The following is a 23,938-nucleotide window of genomic DNA, read 5'->3' as shown; positions in this document are numbered from 1 at the left end:
TGTAACTGCACTGTAATCTTTAAAAAAGAATCAATCAAATGATTCTTGCTCCATTTTTAGCAGTTCGATTTATAGTAGTTTGGAAAAATATATTGAGTACAGTACAAAAGTACAAAAATCTGAACGGAATACACTATCAGTACAATAACAAAACACACACACATGATATTACACAGTATAAGTCTCTATATGCAACAGAATGACAGAGAGTTGAATGAATGAAAGCAAAGACCAGAAACCAATATCGAGAAAAAGCAGAAAGAATGAGACAGAGAAATTTCTCATGAATAACTTATGAACATTTTGATTACCTATCAGGAAAAAAAATGGAAACATTTTGTTTTCCCTGGCACATAGCTAACAAGGCACTTGCATACATTTTAAACAAAATGGCCTGATTGAATTTATCTATGATTTAAAGCCCTCCGCAGCATTTGAAGCCATGCTGAGCTTTAATATTCCTCTCACAGGACGGCATTCTATCCAAGAATGAGAGCGTATTTCCCTAATGTAGGTGGGCTTTGGAGAACAGCCTGTCAATTCAAAGCAATTTGTGGCGCACACGCCTGCGCTTGCTGTATTGCGCCACACACATGCAAGAGTACAAGATCCCTCTTTTTTGCCACTCTCTCTCTCTCTCACACTCCCTTAATCATAAATGCATCACAATCACACAGCAGAGATGGCATAAGAGAAAGATGGAGCGCAAGAGAATAAGACTCCTACAAAAACAACAGCCACAGTGCCTATCAGCAATTATGTAAAACGGCTGTATCTGCCGAAGGAAGAGGGGGGAATGAAACTCCAGGGAGACAGAAGGAAAATCGTATCACGACGTGCCACACTTACCCTCCGTAGCGTAGAAATCTGGGATTTTCGAGCCCTGCCCGGACTGTTTGGCATAGAAAATAGAGCCCTCGTCGTCCACTCCTGGTTTTGCGAACTGCAAGAGTAAAGAAAGCAATCTTCACATAAAGACCATACATGGCTTTGATTCGATCTGATGCTTAAAGTGTGTCTACAATCCATTGATAACAAGAAACAACTGTGTTTCCAGCACACCCCGTTCCTTCCTCTTTTACTCTCTTTTTCACATTTTCCATTGACCTCAATTTTTCATGAGCTGATATGCTTTGTAGCTCCCCTGCGACCGGCACCATATTGAATTCATCTGGTTCCAATACATCCCATGCACAACCTATCAATCACCAGAGAGCACAGCAAACTAATCATTTATTGATGAAACAGGGCAGCCATGAATTTCTAACTGCAATAGTCTTATTTATCAAGCCAGATCAAACAATGAGGATCCAAACAAGCTTTAAGAAAGAGACTTGGAGGGAATAACTTATTCTTCAGCAGACGGCAGACAGTTACTGATGATGAAAAAAGAAGACTGGGGCTCTGGAGACCCGGAGAGAGAGACGAAACAGTGGGAAGAGAAGTTTAGAGTGATGCTTTGACAGCAGGATGCATGTCTGAATTAATACTCCCACAAAAGGTAATTTTCTTCCAGCAGGCACTGCATACCGGATCCACCATTGGGAGCAAGGTGAGCCATTTCTGGCACAGTGAGGGAAAGAGAAGGCTTAATACATTTTTCTCCAGCTCTTGCCACTGTTAGTTGGCTCCATAGAGAGGCAGCTAGGGGGTACTTCACTGATCTCCGTCTTCCAGTGGTACACACTTCGGGCAATGGTGTTTGCAAGCCCACTAACATGGGGCCTGGGGAATAGCGGAATATTTGTTCTACTCGCTTGCTTTTTCAAAGCAAACTCTGCCTGACATCCCTTTGAATTTGAACAGCTGTTGGTGGGCAAAGGAGAAATAAAACAACAGCGCTGCCAAAAGTTCAGCTAGAATATTCAATTCAGAAATTCGTTGAGAATTCAACTTCGTAAATGAAACTTTTAGGGTGAACGTGTGGAACTGACAGGCTGAAAAAAATGTTGGGGGAAAAAGCAGGAAACTCAAGAGGTTGTTGTGAAATAGAAAACATCCCCAATGTGCTGTCAAAAAGCACCAACCCACCAAGGTATGGACTCTACAAGACCCCCAAAGGTGTCCTGTGGAGACATCAGCAGGAGATCCTTAAAAACAGAGTGAGTGACGTGATGGACAATTATCATTTAAACCATCCAATCAGTGACACAAACCTGGGAAGCCATTTTGCTGTAGTGCCCGAAGAGTAACTAAAGGTTGTCTGACTTGCTCAAGGGCACCTTAGTTGTGTATACTGAGAAACTTGTTCATTCACTCACTCCACCTACAACTCCTGGCAGTATTGGGAATCAAACTTGCAACCTCTGGGTTACAAGTCAGACTTTAGGATCACTAGGTGTTAAGCCTGATTTATACTTTCACCTGGCACCGCACCTCGTGAAGCAGACGAGGCTTTCGATCGCCGTTGAGATATTCTTTATAGGGGGGCGATCAGAAGGAACCCACCTTAAAGTCAGGTGGATAAACAGAGAAAAAGAACGTTTCCGAAACTACGTTATCATTAATATCGTTTAAGATTTTTAAACTAATTATTTTTATAAATTATTTTAATTATGTTTATAACCAGTTTTTAAATACAAACTTTGATGCATCACTTGCTTTTGTTCATATCTCGGACAGTTCCACCTTTTATAAAAGTTTATTAAAATATTAATGACAACAGAACATGGGTTGTTCAACTATTTTTTTTTATTATTATTATGGCAAGATTAAAAAGTACACTTACTAAAAAAATACTGACTTTTTTATTTAACCCACTCAACCATTCACACATTACTGTCTGGATAGTTTGTCCTTTACTTATATGCTAAAAAGGCAATAATGATCCAACATTCCTGACCATTATCCCCAATCCAGCCTAGAAAAACAGGGCATCAGTATATTGTAAACTGACAGGTTCAAATATCGATTTCCAGTTATCAAAGAAATAATTTGTGACTTCATTTTAGTTTTGTAAATATTAAATTGTTTTAAATTCCAAAATGTTTATATACGTATATATATATACATCCAGTTTTGCCATGGCCCCTCTTATTGGTTTTAACAAACTAATTCCACAGGGTTTTCCAAACTTTTACAAAAACTGTCCTTCTTTCCCCCTTTTGCAATTTCTAGCCAAGAATTATTGTACATCTGGTTCTCCCTATGATCACGCATGGACGGATCATAAAGATGTCTGTACAGTCGTACGGTTTCAGGCAAAATCTCTTCAAAATGATTCATATTCAACTCAAATGAAAAGCGGCGCCTCGTGAACTGTTCGCTCGAGTCTCAAAAAAAAATTGTGCGCTCCGCCAGTCAAAATTTATGTTGTGCACACTCAAAGCGAACCTCCGCACATTCGCCACGTGCACTTAAGCGAACTAGCGAATGCGTCGAGTATAAACTAGGCTTTAGTTTGCAAGTTGAGCTGCCAAGGAACTTGTTTGTCCAGAACATCCCACAAATGCTCAAATGGCTTTAGATGTGAAATTTGGAAGCCAGAGAAACACCCTGAACTCTTCTTTGTTTACTTCCATAATTTATATCAAATTGTGAAACTGGTCTACAACTATGTTTAGATATTATCCCTTGTTTGGCTGATTCCCAGCTTTCACAGCTTTGTACAGCAGGTTGCAGACTAACAGTACTGTATGGCCAATTTAGTTCATTATAGCGCATGTCTTCGGACTGTGGGGGAAACCGGAGCACCTGGAGGAAACCCATGCGTACACAGGAAGGACATTCAAACTCCAAACAGAAATGCTAACTGGCCCAGCCGGGACTTAGACCAGCGACCTTTTTGCTGTGAGGCAACAGTGCTAACCACTGAACCACCGTGCTGCCCTTATTGTAAAATAAACCCACACAATTTAAATGTGAACATAAAAAGTCAATACTGTGGGCAATTTTTTATGCTAACCACACAAGTTTTCAGATTTGTAAAACAGTGTACACAAGAACCTGCACCAAATCCCTCTAGTCAGTGTAAGATTGTGCTTTCATGCATCATCACTTCTCTAAAATAACACACATGGTGCTAACATTGCCTGGATTTACGATGCATAACCTCATCTGCATATGATTTCCATATGTAAATTCTGATCTGTTGATACATAACCACGTGACTACATAAAGGTTATTGCATCTTTCAGTATCTTTGACTTGTTTTAGAATAAAAAAACCAGTGTGTGCGTGTTATGGATAATGATGTCTTGTAATTTCAAAATTAGTGTGACTCCAAGTCCACTAATGAGAATGTTATATATCATCTAATAAATATATTCACATGGAAACAGAATTTTAAAATTATTTCTTACTTCATTACTTCGCTCACAGCACTAAACCTGTACATTCACTTAGTCTAAGGTGTCCATACAGTGTTTTTTTTTTATTTAATAAATGTGTTTGGAAATTTCATCCACCCATTATGTGCATATGCAGCATTTATACATCAGATCCAGAACAGGTAAGAAAACATTGTGCCTTCAAAACAAACATAATTTTAGACACAAGCTACAGTGCATTTAAATCCTGTTTCCAATCCAATCAAGTGCATTTTTGACTCCCTCTTCAAAACATTTCACTTTTTACTCCTATCTTTAGTTTTTGATCAGATTGGGGGAAACAACATCTTAATATCATATGCAAACAGTGTGTTTGTCACTGCTAGCTTTTGATGCAACTTTGTTACAGTATATCATGTCTTTCACATAGTGTATAATAACCAACAAGTCATAGCTGACCGTTTGTAATAAGATCAGCTAATACATATCTTAAAGGGATAGTTCACCTAAAAATTATACTCTCAGTGTGGTTCCCAGTGGGCTTTTTCCTCATTATGCTCGTAAACTGTGTAATTCTTTCCCAGCTGACATTAAGGGCTCTATTTTAATGATCTAGGCACAAAGTCTAAAGCGCAGGGCGCAAAAGCATTAAGGGCATATCCGAATCCACTTTTGCATTTTTAAGGACAGAAAAATACGCTCTGTGCTATGGCAAATGGTCAAACAGGATTGAGCTTATTCTCTTAATAAGTTATGGGTGTGTTCGGAAAATAAACTAATCAGTCTCATCTCCCATTCCCTTTAAGAGTCAGTTGTGTCGCGCCATGGCGCATTTGCTATTTACATGACGGACTTTGTAAGTGGAAAAACCCTTCACTAGCGAGAAAACAGTTAAACAGACCATCTGCACCACGAGAATGAGAGAGTGAGTCTCCTCCATGCAGCCTTTCCTTTCACTCTTGTGGATAAGGAAATGTGTTGTACGCACAGATATCCATTAGCCTACATAATTAATTTAGTTTGTTAAGCACAAAGATTTGTTTCAAAATTATTTCTAAATTCAGTTTTAATTTCCAGCAAACAAATACATGAGCAATAATAACAAAGTGTGGTCAAAAAACTGAGTAATATCCAAATACACATGCTATGCCCCATATGGTCCAAAACCTGACAGGTGGACAAATCTAAGCTTGTTTTTAATAAGACAAATATAAATATGCATTTAATAAATACTACTATTAATATTAATAACATTATACCAAAGGAAATTGTCATGAATAAACTAAAAATAGCCCCCAAGATGAAGGCGGTGGTTTTTATATTATAGAAAAGTCTTATTTCAAATCATATAAAAGTCATATAAAAGTCAATATAGAAAGTTATATTTTTGTAATATTTTAATACTTTAATTCTTTTTCATTTGTAAAGATATTTGTCTGTTGCTGTGCTTTACAAGTAATCTGTAAGTGAGGCGCACAACTAACGTGCTCTGCGCTGGACTTTAGACCTGCTTTCAGCTGGTCTATTGAACAGTCTATTTTAGTTCCTCAAAATAGCAATGCGGCAACAGTGCCCCTTAACACACCTCTTTTCTAGGACGTCCAAAACACGTCCACAAAGTGGCACAATGGATTTGCTATTTAAAAAGCATGGCGGAAAATGGAAAAATTGCTGTTGCGTTGGTCTAAAAATAGCAACACATCGGAAACACGTCTTGCGGCGCAATAAGGCGCAAGACGTGTTTCCGATGTGTTGCTATTTTTAGGGTGTATGATAGGGCCCTAAGAATCCAACGTGTCTTGTCATTTTTAAAACTTCACTTCGGTTTGTGCATTCACATGAAGGGGTAGGGGTGTCCTGATTCTCTTTATCTTGGAGGCTTATGGGGTAAGTGGAAGTGCTATACAGCCCTTAAAATGAAGATTTTTCAGGACCACACAATAAACAAAGGGGTATGAGAAATTTCCTTGCTGCAAGGACACACACAAATGTAAAAAAAAGATCTGATTTATTAAATTCATAACAGCGGTAACGTGTCACAATCATTCATTCATTCATTTTCCTTTAGCATAGTTTTTAGTTCAGAGGTCGCCACAGCGGACTGAACTGCCAACTATTCTGGCATGTGTTTTACGCAGCAGATGCCCTTCCGGCTGCAACCCAGTACTGGGAAACACCCATACACTATGGTTAATTTATTTCATCCAATTTAGCTATAGCACATGTTTTTGGGCTGTGGGGAAAACCCAGAGCACCTGGAGGAAACCTACGCCAACACGGGGAGAACATGCAAACTCTACACAGAAGCGCCAACTGGCCCAGCTGGGACTCGAACCAGTGACCTTCTTGCAGTGAGGCAACAGTGCTAACCACTGAGCCACCATGCCACACTGTCACAATCATGATCTTCAAAAAAAATAAAAATGTTTAAATAAAATCACTCAATTTTGCTAGCAACAGTCTCTTGTAACAACTGCTGCAAAATACTCCACAACATAATTTAATTCTGATAACCTTACCCAATGATTTAACAGAATAGTCTAGTCTGTCAGAAGAGTCCCATGGCAAGAAATTAGCTTTTTACAGCACATTTGCTATAATGTCCATGAACATGACCAGTGGTGTAAAGTAACAAATACTCAAATTACTGTAATTGAGTAGTTTTTCCCAGGAATCGTAATTTACTAAGTAGTTTGGTACTTTTACTCTACTATTTTCCTAGTCACTACTTTATTTTTTCTTGTCTATGGGAATTGGCTGAGTAGAAAACTCAGTCTTGTGATTCAGGCCCAATCAAATCGCACATAGAAAGTAAATACTGAACAACCTCAAGACACGGAAGCTTTATAAACGCAGAAAACCATTTGAAACCATTTGAAAGCATTAAAAGCGTCTAAGGAGATGTCCAAAATCTTTTCACACAATGATCGAGTAGCTGTCTAGACTGCATGCCACTGATGAGAAGATGAAGGATGTTTACAGTATGACAACTGAAATCGCCAAATGCCCTTAAACAAGAACTTAATGCACTACAGAATGTTACGTTTTCACACACATGCACAAATGGCATGTAAACACATCAGCCATTCACATCGTAATACTCACTACTGTTGAGTACTTTAAAAGGGCTTCTTTTTACACATACTTTGAGTAATATTTACAACCAGGGTGCGAATTACAGGGGGGTTTGATCCCCCCTAATTAATGCTTGATTCCACCTGAAGAACATCAAAACAAGATGTATGGAGGGGTCTGCCTTTTAATAGTTAAGAAATAGTTTTCTCTGATCTGTATCTTAAATAATAATAATATTTAAAACAATATGTAAAAATACATGTGACCACCCCTATAATGGTTCATATCACTGAATGCATGTTTGCTCCAAAAATATTAATTTAGTGGTTTGAAACTGGCAAATCTAGAGCACCAACAGACAGCGTAAGTGTTCACAAAAGATGTTTCCTATAAAATAAGCATTTTTACTCTAGATGTCCATGAAACTAGATGCATAGTTTGTATTTTGTGGAGCTGCGCATCAATGGATTTGCTCTTCAGTGTTTAAACTTTCAGCAGAGAAAATTAAACTACACTGAACTGAACTAAAATTCAACTCTAAAAACTCAACTGACACAGTTTTAATTTACTTGAACGTCTATGTTAAGCTGCTTTGACACAATCTACATTGTAAAATATAAAGTATAGTATATAAAGTATATAAATGAAGATGAATTATTTGATTATACACTTGCTCACACATGGAAGTTAAACGGTAAAATCAAAATAATAAATGGTCATCCAATAATAGTTGCATGAATGCACACCTGTCACCTTTTATTTATCACAAATGTCATTGAGAACCACTCAATATCCCTCAAAACACTGAAAACAAAAGTTTGATTAATAAAGTAATTGAATTAAAGATGTAACTTTGGTTCACTGAGGCTTATTACAGAACATAACCGTAAAACTTGACCCAGCCCACCCCCAGATCGTCAATGTATAATTCCCACCCTGTTTACAACAGACACTTTTACTCTACTTGCACTACATTTTTGGGTAAGTAATGGTACTTTTACTTGAGTATGATTTTTCAGTACTCTTTCTACCCCTGAACATGACCCACACTGACCACTGAAGCATGACTACAGTTACATGCTTCTTGCAACATGATTCACCAGTCATAACAGGTGCATGAGGAAACCCGGAAACTCAAACACTTAAGCTATAAACAAACAGCGTTCATCCAAATACAGCCCAAAACAACTTTGCGAGTGGAACAGATCTCACCGAACGTGATTTTCAGTTCTGAAAACTTGAGATGCACCGCACTGCCCTTTGGTGACATTAGTAAAGAGCAATGCTCTACGCTTTTTATGTTACTAGGCAACTACTCTATGACAACATATGATGACTTGTGAGTGTTTAGTAATGGTGTCTTTTTCTAACAGAAATATTTACATCCCTACCCATTTATATTCTGTTTCAAGTGGAAGACCTAGGCATAAGGTTATAAAATAAATTTTGTATCGGGCCTTAAAGGGCACCTGTGATGAAACTTTTGTATACTGTTTGGACAGAACTGTGCATAGGTATAGTGTGTCCATTGTCATAATGGAGTGATTTAAACACAGCAAGACTCTTTTTAAAAATTTCTAGATGTTAAAATAGGACCCCAGTGATTTTGAAGCCCACCGCAACGTGATGTAGGAGTATGGTTTTTCCTGCCCACCGAATTGATTGACAGGCGCCACGTTTCTATAATAACATGTATACACATGTCCACAGAACATTGTTTTCCAAATAAACTGGGATTAAAATATTTGTTACAACTCTGTGATTTCATAAGTTTTAAAAGTTTAAAACGTTTTTAAAAGAGAGCATGTTGTAATAAAGACAGTAAAATTGCTAAGTAATTCATAACTGCTATAATCACCATGGCCACGTGGTGTCAGTAAATAATAATATGCCTGTATGGTGTGTGTGTGTGTGTGTGTGTACTGCAAACGGCATTTGTGTGAGACTCATCATTTCAGAAAGGCTTGAATAAACTCCACCACAAATACATCAAATAACCTTACTTGGTATTTTTGACTAATGAGCTGTATTTCAGCTTCATCCGAGTGCGTCTCTGTCACTGTGCTGTTTATCGTAAAGCATGATGGGAGGCAGACACGCATGTGGAAACGGTGGGTGGGGAGAAGAAGCTCATTTGTATTTAAAGCCACAGGGTATGAAAATAGCTACGATGCATTTAAACACTAAAATGGGCAGATTCTGGAGGCTATAATAAATGATCTGATGGGCTGGAGCAAAGCAAGCCTAACTGGCGCTCTAGGCAGAGGATGACAGTGCCACCCTCATGGTGCTCATGCCACCCTCTCGAAGTGAAGAGAGAGGGGGGTAAGGGGTGTAGGAAAGGGAGTGGCAGGGGATGTCGCAAACGAAACTGAAAAGGGGGGGTGGGGTGGGGGTTTGGTGTCGCGGACGAAATTGAAAATTGTGGAGCGGTAGGGGTCTCCATGCCGCCCCTAACAAAATGCTGCCCTGGGTAATCGCCCATGCCTAAATCCTGCTACTGCTGATGAGTATTTTGAGCTTAAACTTTACAGACACAATCTTGAGACCTCAAAGACATATCTTACCTCTTGTACAAGGGGTAAAATAAGTGCCCTTTAATGTTCTCTTGATTCATATGTGAAGCACCTTAAGAAAGTACCTTTTAAAGGCGCTATATAAAATAAATGTACTATTATTATTATAATAACAGTAGACAGAATCTCATAAAGGTTTAAAACCACATGAGGAACAATAAAAGATTGGCTCATTTTCATTTTCGGGTGAACTACTCCCTTAACACCAAGTCCTCGCTGGGCCTCATAACAGGTTGTAGCGTCCTTTACATTAACTGAAGCATGGAAGAACTGCAAACACTGCCACTGTACAGCTTGACTCCAGAGCGATGTGATAATGACTCTGAAGCCAGGCGTGGAAGACCCCCTGCTGCATCAGTGAACCACTCCCCCTGCCTGCACAGGACAGGCCTGACAGAGAGCAGCTGGATGGGTGTCTACACCAATCCCCAGGAGAAACCAGTGCTTCTCCAAAACAGGAAGCCACCGCAGGGACGGCAGCAGGTCTGACACGAGCGAGTCACAAGAGACACGAGGGGACACTTTCACCCTGCAGTGTCACAGAAAAGGGCTTTACTGCCGCTGCATGTCACAATCGCGGATGTGTGCATGGCCTCTAGTGTGATCGTCTCTGTCACTGTTGCACTTTTCCACCCGTGTCAACTTCGCTGACACCTCGCTCAACATCTGTTAGGCCAGTAGGAGAATAAACACCAAATGCTGCGCTACTGCTTTCATCTGTCAGTGCGGTGCCAGCTCTGTCACATGGAGAGAGAAAAAAATAGAAAGAAAAGCCTGTATACAGTGAGATTTTTAATAATATATACAAGCCCCTGCCTGCTGTTTATGTGACAGTAAAATATAAGCTTAAACATACTGTATCGATTGTTTGGGGAAGATGAGGTAGATTCTTCCCTAACTCAATTCCATTATCAAAATGTTTATGTTGGAATGACATCATTGGGTAAGGCAAGCAGTGGGACGGAGAAAAGAAAGGTGTTTTTAGAGGTGGTGGATGGAGGATATGGATGAGTCTTTGTCTCCCTCATGTGGTAAATACAATGAGAAATAAGGAACAGGAGCTTGCTAAGCAATCATTCTTTTATGCAGAGATCTTTATATACCTTTTAATTTTAAGTACATTTGTAGTATTTAATATGATTTTATTTTATCTAAACCGTTATGAAATACGATGAAATACTAAGATTTGGTAGATCTGAATTTTCAGCATCATTACTCCAGTTTTCCGTTACACAACCCTTCATAAATCATTGTAATATGCTGATTTAGTTCTCAAGTTATATGTTGTTGGAAACTGAAAACAGCTGTCCTCTGTAAAATTGTGAAAACAGTGATTTTATAGGATTCTTTCTGTTATTAATACTACAAAAACTGAATTCAATTTAATGTTTCTGTAAAATGATTACTACGATTACTACTAAAGTAGTTGCAATAGAAAACATTCCTCAGTGGAAATGTAAAACATTCCACTTTAATGTGGCTTAATGCATTCTTCCAGAATAGAAGTATTCATGTATTCATTTTCCTTCAGCTTAGTCTCTGATTTGTCAGAGGTCACCACAGCGGAATGAACCGCCAACTATTCCAGCATGTGTTTTTCGCAGCGGATACCCCTCCGGCTGCAACCCAGTACTAGGAAACACCCATATACACTCATTCACTATGGCCAATTTACTAATAGCGCATGTATTTGGACTGTGGAGTAAACCGGAGCACACGGAAGAAACCCACACCAACACGGGGAAAACACAGAAATGCCAACTGGCCCAGCCGGGACTCGAATCAGCAACCTTCTTGCTGTGAGGTGACAGTGTTAACTACTTAGCCACCATAATGCCCATGAAAGTATTCATTTCTCTCAAAAAAATGAAACAAAAAAATAGTTCAAATATGAGCAATCTTAGTAGAAATTAACAATAAGGTTGTATTCTTTAATGTTAATGTATTTATTAACAACAAACAATGAAAAGTGATTGATTAAAGTCTATATTCGTCTAGTTTACATTAATTATTGAAGTAATGAAAATAAAGTTGTACATTTTTAGACTCAAGGTGTGACTAATGTTAACAAGCATACATTTGAATGCATCAGTAAATTAAAGTAACAGTAAAGTATTGTTTATTGTTAATTCATCTTAGTAAAGACATTACCTAACATTAACTAATGAAACCTTATTGTAAAGTCTGACCATAATTTATTTGTAATAATTGTCACTAATTACTATTTTACATCATTTTTTTACTGATAAATCTGTAATAATTACATCATATTGACATTGTTAAATAACGAGTTTCAAATTATTTAATTACTTTTTATATTAAAAAATGACAAAGTTATAATGCTTAATCAGGGTTTCTGCAGGTTTTACCAAGTTAAATTTAAGACTTTTTAAGACCATTATAAATGAAATTTAGACTCATAAAGAGCTAAACGCTGAGGAATTTTTCAAGTGGCCCAGATGGAAAAGATTTTTCTTTGCCCTATCAAAAATATATATAATTTAATATATTTTATAATACAATAATAATTTTATAATAAAAAAAATAAATATTTGAGATATTTCTTAAAGTATTTAAATATTCTGTGAAAACAAGCAAGCTCTACTTACAGTTGAAATCAGAATTATTAAACCGCCTTTGAATTTTTTTTTTAATTTGGAAAAAAAGTTCCAAATGATGTTTAACAGAGCAAGGAAATGTTCACAGTATGTCAGATAATATTTTTTTCTTCTGGAGAAAGTCTTAATTGTTTTATTTCGGCTAGAATAAAAGCAGTTTTTAAAACCATTTTAAGGTCAAAATTATTAGCCCTTTTAAGCTAATTTTTTTTGACTGTCTACAGAACGAACCATCGTTATACAGTAACTTTCCTAATTACCCTCTCCTGACTAGTTAACCTAATTAACCTAGTTAAGCCTTTAAATGTCAATTTAAGCTGTATAGAAATGTCTTGAAAAATACCAAGTAAAATATTATTTACTGTCATCATGGCAAAGATAAAAGAAATCAGTTATTAGAAATGAGTCATTAAAACTATTATGTTTAGAAATGTGTTGAAAAAATCTTCTCTCCGATAAACAGAATTTGGGGAAAAAATAAACAGGGGGGCTAATAATTCAGGGGGGTTAATAATTCTGACTTCAACTGTATATCGATACACTTTTTTCCAACATTAACTTCCTTTAAAACACATTATTTTAATGTTTTAAAAACTATAATAAACTAAATCTAGGCACAACAATCTGTCCAGGTCGGTGTCCTCAGCAGTAAATACATGGAGCACTTTTAAACCAATGTTATTGTAAGGAGAATAATTTAACTTAAAAAATTAAAGTTAAATTAAAAATTAAATCAAAAATTAAAACATTTATTATTATGGTAAATAGAGATAAAAATCACCTTTTTAAATAAAATGTTTAAAGTTTTATTGAGGTTGGGATTGTTGGAGATTGTATGGGTGTTAATAGCCAGATTGGACAGCAATACATGGACAAAGGAAAATTAAGACCTGTTAAAAAAAGATTTAAGACCTACAACACAATATTTCAGTAAATTTAAGACTTTTTTAATGCCTAAAATTTTGATTTTGAGATTTAAGACATTTTAAGGCTTTTTAAGACCCTGTGGACACCCTGCTAATATAGAATAGAATTACATCTAAACTGTTAAGCATAAGTTTTTATATCTAAATCACAGATGTTTCCAAACAGGGAAATCAATTGACCTTAACTTGATTCAAACCGAGCAATCAAACCAACCATAAAAGCACCCAAACTGTTCTTCAAATGATTGAAACAAACTCAATAAACATCAGAACAACTATCTGCTAGTGCATGATCACAAATCTTCAAATCACGATTACTTATTCTCTGATGGGAAAACTAATACATGCTAAAGTGTTTGCGTTCCCCTCAACAAACACACATTACAGGTAAACATAAACCGATTACAAAACTACACCTCGCATTGTAATGACACTTTGATGAGACTTTGATTGCTCCTCCATCTTCATTGTAGCAAAGATAATTGGCCACTTTCTTCAAATTATTTCCTCCACTCAATGAAGCTGATGAAGCGTGAGAAATCAATCCGAGAACAACACACCCGTTCCTCTTATTTACAATGACCAGATGTCTCAAAGTTTTACTTCAGAGAGCTCCAGCTCCCAGTCCACTAAATGTGTATTTGTTCTCCATCACTTGTTTGCCAGGTCTAGCTCTTGTGTTGTAGTCTGGACCATCCCAAAAGCATCACGCGAACACGAGCACTATCACAAAACAATTTATCCTCATTCTACAGGCGAGGTACAGGCGAGGGGTTCAGCGTCTTCCCTGGTGAGGGATTCGGGCTCTCACTTGATCAAGTAACACAAACTGCGAGCAGTGGGACAGTTTGAAAAAGGAGAGGTGAGAAGAACTCAATACCCGCTACAGACAGTGATTGATGAGGTGAATGTACCCACTCGCCGGCCTGACTGGAGACATTGAAATGCTGTGATGGTAACATTTTTTTCCTCAACTATCTGATCCTTAACACTAATGAACTGTAGACAATTTATATCGGGATCAGATTGAAATTTCCAATCTAATCAGGACTGGTCAAAGGGGAAGGGGCTGGAGGCTGATCTAAAGTTCAAGATATTAGTTTAGGTTGAGAAAAGGAAAAAAGGAGATTACACTAGGGGTGTAATACGCATCACAACCCACAGTTCGGAACACACGTGACCCACGGATAAATTTTTTTTATTTGTAGATTAATCCCAAATTTGTAACGATCGCAGAGAGATCGCCTCTCGTGTCATTCAAATCACATGTATGAAAGCATTTAGGCTTTCCTGTAAAACATAATGATGATGGAAGAAGTTGTGGTAGGTTATTCGGGATGTGGTGGGTTTCTTAGGTTATTAAAGGTGTTTTCTGTCACTACTTGTTCAGCCTGCATTAATGCATTCAGTGTAAGCTTCATGATTAATCATCAAAAGATCGGGATCTCAACACCCATGCAACAAATTATAAATGATGGTGATTTACATATGTTTATTAATCCTTCGAATCCCTGCGATTAAATCTGTTAGAAAAAATGCAAAAATCAGGAAAGAGATTCAAGGGGATCACACACCAGAAGCGCCGCTCGGCAGCACGCCACGCAGCGCCACACAATTCAGATATCTATTTTTCTAACAGGGTACCGCAAGTCGGTGGCTGTCTGCGGCATTGAGTCACGACTCGGGAAGCTGTTCATATTTCTGCCACGCCACAGAGTGCCATTTGAATAGTTTCATTTTAAATAGCTCGTGAATGTGTGCGATACTTTCAACTGTCATGTGCGCCGTGTCGCGGTGCTGAGCGGCACATCCGGTGTGTGAATTGAGTTATTTATGAAGTTATAAACAAGAATACAGAAGTACTGTTTATAGTTTATATACAGTTTTACAGTTTATATACTGCTTATAAGCCACTGATGTTTATGGTAAAGAATAAAATCACCATCATATGCGTTTAACGTGACACTCAAAAATGAAAGTTGTAGGCAGCAATAACATTATTTAACCAATAGGTGGCAACAACCAGCCATCAAAAATATGCCACTAAATAATTCTTCAAAAATGACACATCAAAAAATTAAATATAGTCTTCAAGGTTCAGTGATCAAGTTTTCTAACATTTGGTTGCCATTCTTGGAGCATGTCAAATCTCTGAAACTTGAAGCAGTTACTGTTGAATGAAAGGTTGCCCATCTTGCACTTTTAGTTTGTACCTTTCAGATTAGTACTAGTGCTGATATAGCACTAGCATACAACTCTTCTTGACATAAAACCACAGGTTTTATGAGAACATGCCACCCCCCACCCAATTCAGTTTAATATATTTTCCTTTTTCTCTCTCTTTAATTTTTTTTTCTTTTTTTTTTTTGTCATTATTTACATAATACATCATGCTGCCAACCTTAGCTTTTGGTACTGACCCGTTTATATGCTTAATTTGTCAAATGAATGCAAATTATATATTGTTTTACACATCATATTCTGTTTGTTGCACAATATGAGGATTATAGAAGTTTTTTTTTTGTTTGTTTTTTATCAATTTTGTACTGTTACATATATACATACAGTTGAACTCAGAATTATTAGCCCCACTTTGATTTTTCTTTTTTTAAATATTTCCCAAATGATGTTTAATAGAGTTTGTCTGATAATAGTTGTTCTTCTGAAGAAAGTCATATTTGTTTTATTTCAGCTGGAATAAAAGCAGTTTTTAATTTTTTTAAAAACCATTTTAAAGGTCAAAATTATTAGCCCCTTTAAGCTATATATTTTTGATAGTCTACAGAACAAACCATCGTTATACAATAACTTGCCTAATTACCCTAACCTGCCTAGTTAACCTAATTAACCTAATTAAGCCTTTAAATGTCACTTTAAGCTGTATAGAAGAGTCTAGTGGTCCTGTCTGTGACTCAAAAACCATAATGTGAGATTTGTGATCCATTACACCACTACACTATGCTCATTGCCACGTTGTCCTTACCAGATTTCGGTCTTGTTTTTCTTTTCTTAGAGGTGGAAGAATGTCATTGTTGATCCTAAAAACAAACAAAAAATGTCACTTAAAGAAGAAAAAAAAAGAACGAGAGAACTCTTCCTCTGATTTTTCCAATCCTTCTTCTGTGGAAAACAAATGAGAAAAAATATTGTAAAACAAAAAAAAACAGTATTTCAGATGCGGGCTTAAATAAATAATTACTAATTAATATATTAATGTTGACTTCTTTAAAAAGTTGATTTAATTGGTTATTTTACAATACATTCATGTTATTTTATTTCTTTATTTATTGTTTGATTCTTTTAAATATGCATTAAATCATTAATTGTATTTTATTTAAATAACTTTTTATATGACAATAATTTAGAACGAATAGAATAAAATAATAAAATATAAACTATGATTGAATAATGTGTTACTATTTTTTTAAATACTTTAAGCAAAATTAACATACATTCCAATAAAAAAACTAAGTAAAATTACTTTAATATAGTAATAAAATATATTTCTTTAGCACCAAATCAGCATTTTAGAAGTAATAAGAATGCTAAAATAAACAAAAGTAATAATTCTAAAAAAATAATTATAATTCTAAAATATAGTCTTATTTTTACTATATTTTGCCTTGTTGAGCATTAGAGTTATTTAAACAGCAGGGCAATTTATCCAATCTGTGCACAGAAGCAATTATATAACTTCAAAAGGGCTGCATTTATATAGTGCTTTGTGCTTCTTCCTTTGTACTCTGTGGAAGAAAGAAAATCATACAGATTCTGAATGGCAAAAGGTGAGCAAATGATAGCAAATTTCACCAACTATATTGTCTTGTAATTTTTCTTACACGGAGAAGCTGTGAATTGCTCCTTTGCTTGGTGCCAGATGATATGGCAAAGACCTGAACCTCTCTGCCCCTACAGCAACATAACTGTGGTTGTTCTGCAGCTCGTACGCTCCACGTAAAGGCCTCCCGTTCAGCATGCACAATCTGAAAGAAATGAGATCACTCAACGCTGACATTTTACACATGTACTGCACATTTATGTATGCAACACATACCTGTGCACAGCTCCTGTGCGAAGGGAAACCTTTTCGGTCACCATGGCCAATACACTTTCCCAGCTAGCAAGTGTGTGTTTTGGTATCAAGATTCGTGCTGGAGGAACCAAGATATCTCCATTGATAAAAACACTACAAGATAAAATTTGGCTTTAAGAAAATCCCCTTGATCATTAAAGCCCAAAGTATACTTAATTTACAAGTACACTGACATGATTTTGTGCAGTATTTGAACTGTGTACTATATATATAAAAACAAAAATAATAACTATGAAATAATTAATTAAATAAAACTAGCAATGTAATAAAATAAATCAAACTAGCATCTTTTAAACTGGTAATAGTAGCTTAAAAAGTACTTGTAACTAATGAGTAATTACTAATACATTAAATTATGCAATGTATATGTAAATTGAACTGTTTTTGTATGACTTTAGATACTCTTGTCTTTTCCATTAAGTACAATATTTATCTTATTCATTAGATACTAGTATACAGTGAGTGACAGTTCAAAATGACTACTGCTGTTTATTAAAATGTTTTTAGATGTAACAGCAATAGTACTAGTCATTTTTCATTAGATACTTATTCAGTAGATACTAGTACTTAATTGCTAGATGCTGGTATTTATTTATTCATTCAATACTGCTACTTATGTCAATAGTGACTAGGGTTGGGCGATGTCGACCAATTTGGCATCGTACGATGTCTAATGTGAAACATCGCGATGAACGATGGCATCATGGTGAATTAATTATTTATGAATAATTAATTAATTCATAACGAATTAATTCTTTGTAGCCTACCGTTTCAACTACCTCACCTGCATGGTCTTTGTTTTACCCATAACAAAATCATAAATTAACAAAGATAAGTTACATACAAATTACCACCTGTCAATCACTTTTTCCGTTTTTTTGTCGTCATAATGGTGTCGGCAAACTTGGTAAAAAAGGTGCACAATCAACAGGAACCAACCAACAGTATCTGAGGTTTTCGCTAAAATTACTAAGTACAATCATGAAAGCGAAAGATTGAAGGAGTGTACTGATGCTGTGGCCCGCTACCTGATATATACAAAAGACAGACGAGTTATTAGATAGAGACAAGATTAATTAAATATCCTGTTTAACAACTAGCGGTACAGCGATCCAGCGGTACAAACTGTCCGACGTGCACAGCTCTCTGGAGTTTTGTGCTCAAAGCACCCGCTGACTGCTTGGAGCTCAGACGTGCGCATATGCGAGAGCACATTACAGTGTTTGTGTCTTTGTGTGTGCGTGTGTGTGTGGTCACGTGATGTGCGTTTTCAGCAGTATAGTGTGGACGGAGGGCTGTTCAGAAATGCTAGATGAAACGCCAGTGTGGACGTGGATCGTTTTTGTTCTAAAATGCCATTTTAAAACTAAGACGAATTAGTGTAAACGAGACCTAAGTGTGTATTTTCTGTGAGCGGGTTGCTGCTGCGAAGGGGACGGGGCGGAGGATCGCAATGCTGGCTCAGCAACATGATGTCTATCGGTCATCGGTGATGGACAATGGCATCGTCTATCGACCCAACCCTAATAGCGGCTATCGTTATTACTAACAAAAATTGCAGTTGACTTCTGTGGGAATTTATAACTATTTAATTTTGACTATGCATTACAATTCCACATGACAAGTGCTATTTTGACATAATAATTATTCAGGTACCAATATTTTTTTAGATGTTAGTAATATTGGTACTTTTTAGATACTTAATATAGCTTTTATTTTATATAATTAGTATTTATTTGGTAGATCCCATTTCTTGTTCATTAGACATTAATTTCTATTAAATAAATATTACCTCCTAACAGATAATAGTTATTTATTAGTTCCTAGTACTTATTAGGCACTAGTCTCGCCATTATTCCTAGTAATCATTTATCTGACTATAAATTATTAGTCATAGCTGCTTTTACTCTTCTTTCATTATGACAAGTCAGAGTAGACATAGTAAATTAAAAAAAATCTATTTAAAAAGTTTATTTAATATGTACAAGCACCTAATAAATAAGTGCAAGTATCTAATGAAATAGTACTTTTAATAGATTTATTGATAAAATGTCTTTAAAAACAACAGACAACGGCCTTGAACTGATTATATTGAAATGGATTATCTTTAAATGTACTTTTAAACAAGTACAAATACACACTCAACGGCTACTTTATTAGGTACACCTGTCCAGCTGCTAGTTAATGCAAATTTCGCAAAATGCATTTAGGCAAGTAGACATGGTCAAGATGATCTGCTGCAGTTCAAACCGAGCATCAGAATGGGGAAGAAATGGGATTTAAGTTACTTTGAACGTGGCAAGGTTGTTGGTATCAGACGGGCTGGTCTGGGCATTTCAGAAACTGCTGATCTACTGAGATTTTCATGCACAACCATCTTTAGTATCTGCTACGACATTTGGATGTTAGGGTCAGAATTTGGCGTCAACAACATGAAAGCGTGGATCCATCCTGCCTTGTATCAACAGTTCAGGCTAGTGGTGGTGTAATGGTGTGGGGGATATTTTCTTGCCACACTTTGGGCCCATTAGTACCAATTGAGCATCATGTCAACGCCACAGCCTACCTGTGTATTGTTGTTGACCATGTCCATCCCTTTATGACCACAGTGTACCCATCTTTTGATGGCTACTTCCAGTAGGATAACGCGCCTTGTCATAAAGTGTGAATCATCTCAGACTGGTTTCTTGAACATGACAATGAGTTCACTGTACTCAAATGACCTCCACAATCACCAGAGCTCAATCCAATTAAGCACATTAGGGATGTGGTGGAACAAGAGATTCGCATCATGTATGTGCAGCCGACAAATCTGCAGCAACTGCATGAGGTTATCAATATAGACCAAAATCTCTGAGAAATATTTGCAGTTTGTTGTGGAATCTGTGCCATGAAGGATTAAGGCAGTTCTCCAGGCAAAAGTGGTCCAAAGCAGTACTAATAAGCTGTACCTAATAAATTGGCCAGTGAGTGTATATTTGCTGCTAAATGTTTTGGAAATAAAAGGTGCAAACTAAACACTGGACAAGAATAAATCCATAATTAATCAATTGCTTAAGAGGGCAAATAATTTAGCACTTGCTCTGTTAAACATCACTTGAGAAATATTAAAATAAAAACAATAAAATTTCAACAGTATACTAATGTACAAGATTAAAAAGAAAATGCAAAAACTGAAGTATACATTGGGCTTAACAAAATGTGAGAAAAAGAGGCGCCATTAGAAATAAGTAATGAAGTAAAGCAGAGCCCACTGATCTGATTTTATACCATTAGACAGTATTACTTGTTTAAAGAATTAGACTTTGCAGTAGCCTGAGGGTTTGCCATTGAAGACTTCCAATAGGGACACATTAAAAGCAGGGCTCACTTGATGGTGCACGACTCATTACTGATTCTCTTCCATCGAGCCGGGACAATTATTCTGCTGTGAACTACAGGTTGAATCTGCAGTGGAGACAAATGAACAGGACCCCGCTGAGCATCACTGACAATAACTGTTCCAACTGCTCATTTAGGGCACTTACACATCTGCTTTTCTTCAATCAGCCATCTAAAATGCTATGTTGGTTGTTGTTCAGATGGAAACAAGCAGCTAAAAGGGTGACAGACAGTGACATATAGTGCCATAACCTCAAGCAAAGTCACTCTAAGTGGCCATTTTTATGATTATTGCTGTATTATGGTCCGTTGGATTCTGGTTCTGAGGAAAGCTATAAAAAACTATGAGCTTAATAAGTCACTTCAAATAGTCTGAACTTTAAATAGTACAAAGCCGGCATCTTTTTGACTCTCGATTTGAACCCTATTTAAAACAACAGTCATACGGGTTAGGATCCCATGCAGAGATGCCAATGGTTCACATTTGCATTTACATTAATTCATTTAGCAGGCACTTTAATCCAAAGCAACTTACAAATGAGTGATAAGCATTTTATGATTAGCCAACGAATTACTAACACAACATTTTAGCCATAGTTTTACAAAAAAGGACTCCATAAATCTTATATTTTAATATTTAGCTTTGACTGCAATGTATATTGCGATATGAAAACAATTTCACCAGGGGTCTGATTCATAAAATTTCTTAAAAATGAATGCACACCAGAATTATTTTTTGTATTATTTATTAATTATTATTTCTCATAAAGTTAAATACTTCTACTTAGAATTTACTTACTGTACAGCTGTGCACATTCTCCTGGCACTTTTTTTTGCTTATAGATCACAACTTTTGCACGAGAAGTGGCGTAAGCACATTTCTGCCACTGTTTCGTGTGTACAGTTTTATAAATGAGACCCCAGATGACTTAAAATACTCTATTTGGAAAGAATTTATTGATTTATTATTAATTATTTCATTATTTAGATTGACTGGGATGATTCTGTAGGGGAGAGTATCATGGATAAACTATAATATTCAAAATACGGGAAGACAGAAGTGATATAAACAGTGCTTTGGTTTCAGGGGAGTCTAACAGTATTCAGGTAAACAAAAATTAAATAATCAAAAGTAAAATAACATTTCATCTTAGTTGTATAAATAATTTAGTAAAATTAGTCTTTATTAACATTACAAGTGGTACAATTTCTTGTACCCGAAGGTTTTAAACTATCATGAAATACTCACTCACCTGTAGGTCTTAAAAATACGTGCAAATGATAAACGTTCACTCTAATATGGTTACACTCTGCAGAGACTTCACAAATCTCATGTGTTCTGAACTGTGTTCTGGTCAACTATAATTCCATCCCAACAAGTAACTTGAATACATTGCAATGTCGATGCTGAAATTTTATGCCAGTAAGTATTATACACAGCTTCAAAATAATACATTTACTGTGTATATAGTACGTTTACAGCAGTGGTGTAGTCCTAAAAAAAAAAAGGTGGTGTACTATTATCCACCCAACCCGCCCATGCTGTATTATAATTTTACCTGAAAGTTTCAGCGAGACATCATTCAGTTAACTTCGAAAAACAAATTAAGATGAGAGTTAAAAAAACATTTGGCATACAGTTAAAGGAGATGCGAATACACGTAAATTAGGGAAGTCTAATCAGCAAGTGAGTATATCGAGGGTATACGCAATTATTGATCCTTTAGAAGTCATAATACCCAAACAGCTTGTGGAAAAAAGTAGGCATACGGAGTATACGTGCGTATAGCCCCGACTACACCACTGGTTTACAGACAAATTTAACCCTGAAACTTTGTATATGATTACAGTAGACAACAGGCATATTTTGGTGGAATTAGAAAGATAACCTCAATGTAATCTACAAATATCTGCTTTAGAGTTAGAATCATTAAACTTGTGCTAACTTCTGGCAGGATAATACTGAAATCAAATCATAACTTTCTGGGAAGATCAAATTTGCAATTGTTTAAGTCACTTTGGTCAGAGGCAGGCTGGGCAATGCACATTTTATACATAAAATTTAATAATTTTATCAAGGCTATGTCAAGTGAATTGTCATACATTCTATAAGATTTGCACAAATAAAAATATAATATTTTGTAAGGTGCTCAGTTATAGTTTTTTGCATGATCACAAAAATATATTTTAATATAAATATCTGTGAATTTTCCCTCCAGCTTGACAGTTTTAAATTATTAATGCTTTGATGGAAAGATAACTTTTCGTCCTTATGTAAAGAATGTAGATACCATGACTTACCGATTCACTTTTCTTTTTTGCTGGTTTCTGTGTTATGTTGCTATAGCTATAAACAAAAGTACAGAGAAAGAATATAGTTAATATAATTGCTTTGGCATTATACTGTAGCAAACATTTTTTTCTTTTTTATAGTTAAACCATAACACCCACAAATTAGCCATGGATTTACTACACCAACCACAGTTTATTCATGCTATTTGTATTTAAACTGTGGTAATACAAATTTTAGGGGGAAACAGGGAGTGCTGTGACATTGAGTTATTTGTAATACTGTCCATTTGACCAGTCAGAAACAACATATGGCAATATCATCACTATCATACCCTCCAAGATACTTTTTGAGCTTACATTTATATAAAATGGCGTAGTGGCATAGAGCAATCCCAGTGTTTTAGATGTAACAATCAAACAGCATAATTTCCAAAACAACTAACCACAGAGTTAAGGAATCTGAAAAATATCAATCTGTAAATGTGTTTCAATTTTTAAATGAGGGTAATAAAGATACATAATGGATGTGACTATGCATGGGACGATAACAATTTTTAAGGTTTACCGGTTTGGAAAAGTCAAGGTTTTAAAACCGCGACTGTTCTGTTATACCATACATGTTTTTTTTACAGTTATTTAATGCAACAGTATCCCCAGTTGAAGAGGTCCCTCTACATCAAAAGCTACTGGTCAGCACATGATTTGGCAA

At 36.1% G+C, this 23,938-nt stretch overlaps 1 protein-coding gene across 2 annotated transcripts in view; it reads right to left on the bottom strand.

The window, feature by feature from the left end:
• The window catches only part of LOC130245093 (doublecortin domain-containing protein 2), a 43,518-nt gene that overhangs the window by 16,306 nt on the left and 3,274 nt on the right, over nucleotides 1–23,938 (bottom strand). For both annotated transcript variants that reach the window (XM_056477740.1, XM_056477741.1), the window contains exons 2-7: nucleotides 23,239–23,284; nucleotides 20,927–21,003; nucleotides 17,518–17,649; nucleotides 17,303–17,446; nucleotides 16,447–16,501; nucleotides 850–943 (exon numbers count right to left, since the gene is read on the bottom strand). In XM_056477740.1, coding sequence (XP_056333715.1) covers nucleotides 850–943; nucleotides 16,447–16,501; nucleotides 17,303–17,446; nucleotides 17,518–17,649; nucleotides 20,927–21,003; nucleotides 23,239–23,284 — 548 coding nt within the window. The remainder of the gene's footprint in view (nucleotides 1–849; nucleotides 944–16,446; nucleotides 16,502–17,302; nucleotides 17,447–17,517; nucleotides 17,650–20,926; nucleotides 21,004–23,238; nucleotides 23,285–23,938) is intronic.

Source organism: Danio aesculapii, chromosome 17 (genome assembly GCF_903798145.1).
Source record: "Danio aesculapii chromosome 17, fDanAes4.1, whole genome shotgun sequence".
Taxonomy (NCBI): Eukaryota; Metazoa; Chordata; class Actinopteri; order Cypriniformes; family Danionidae; genus Danio; species Danio aesculapii.
The sequence above is the reverse complement of the archived record's forward strand: the minus strand, read 5'-3'. Positions and strand labels throughout refer to the sequence as shown.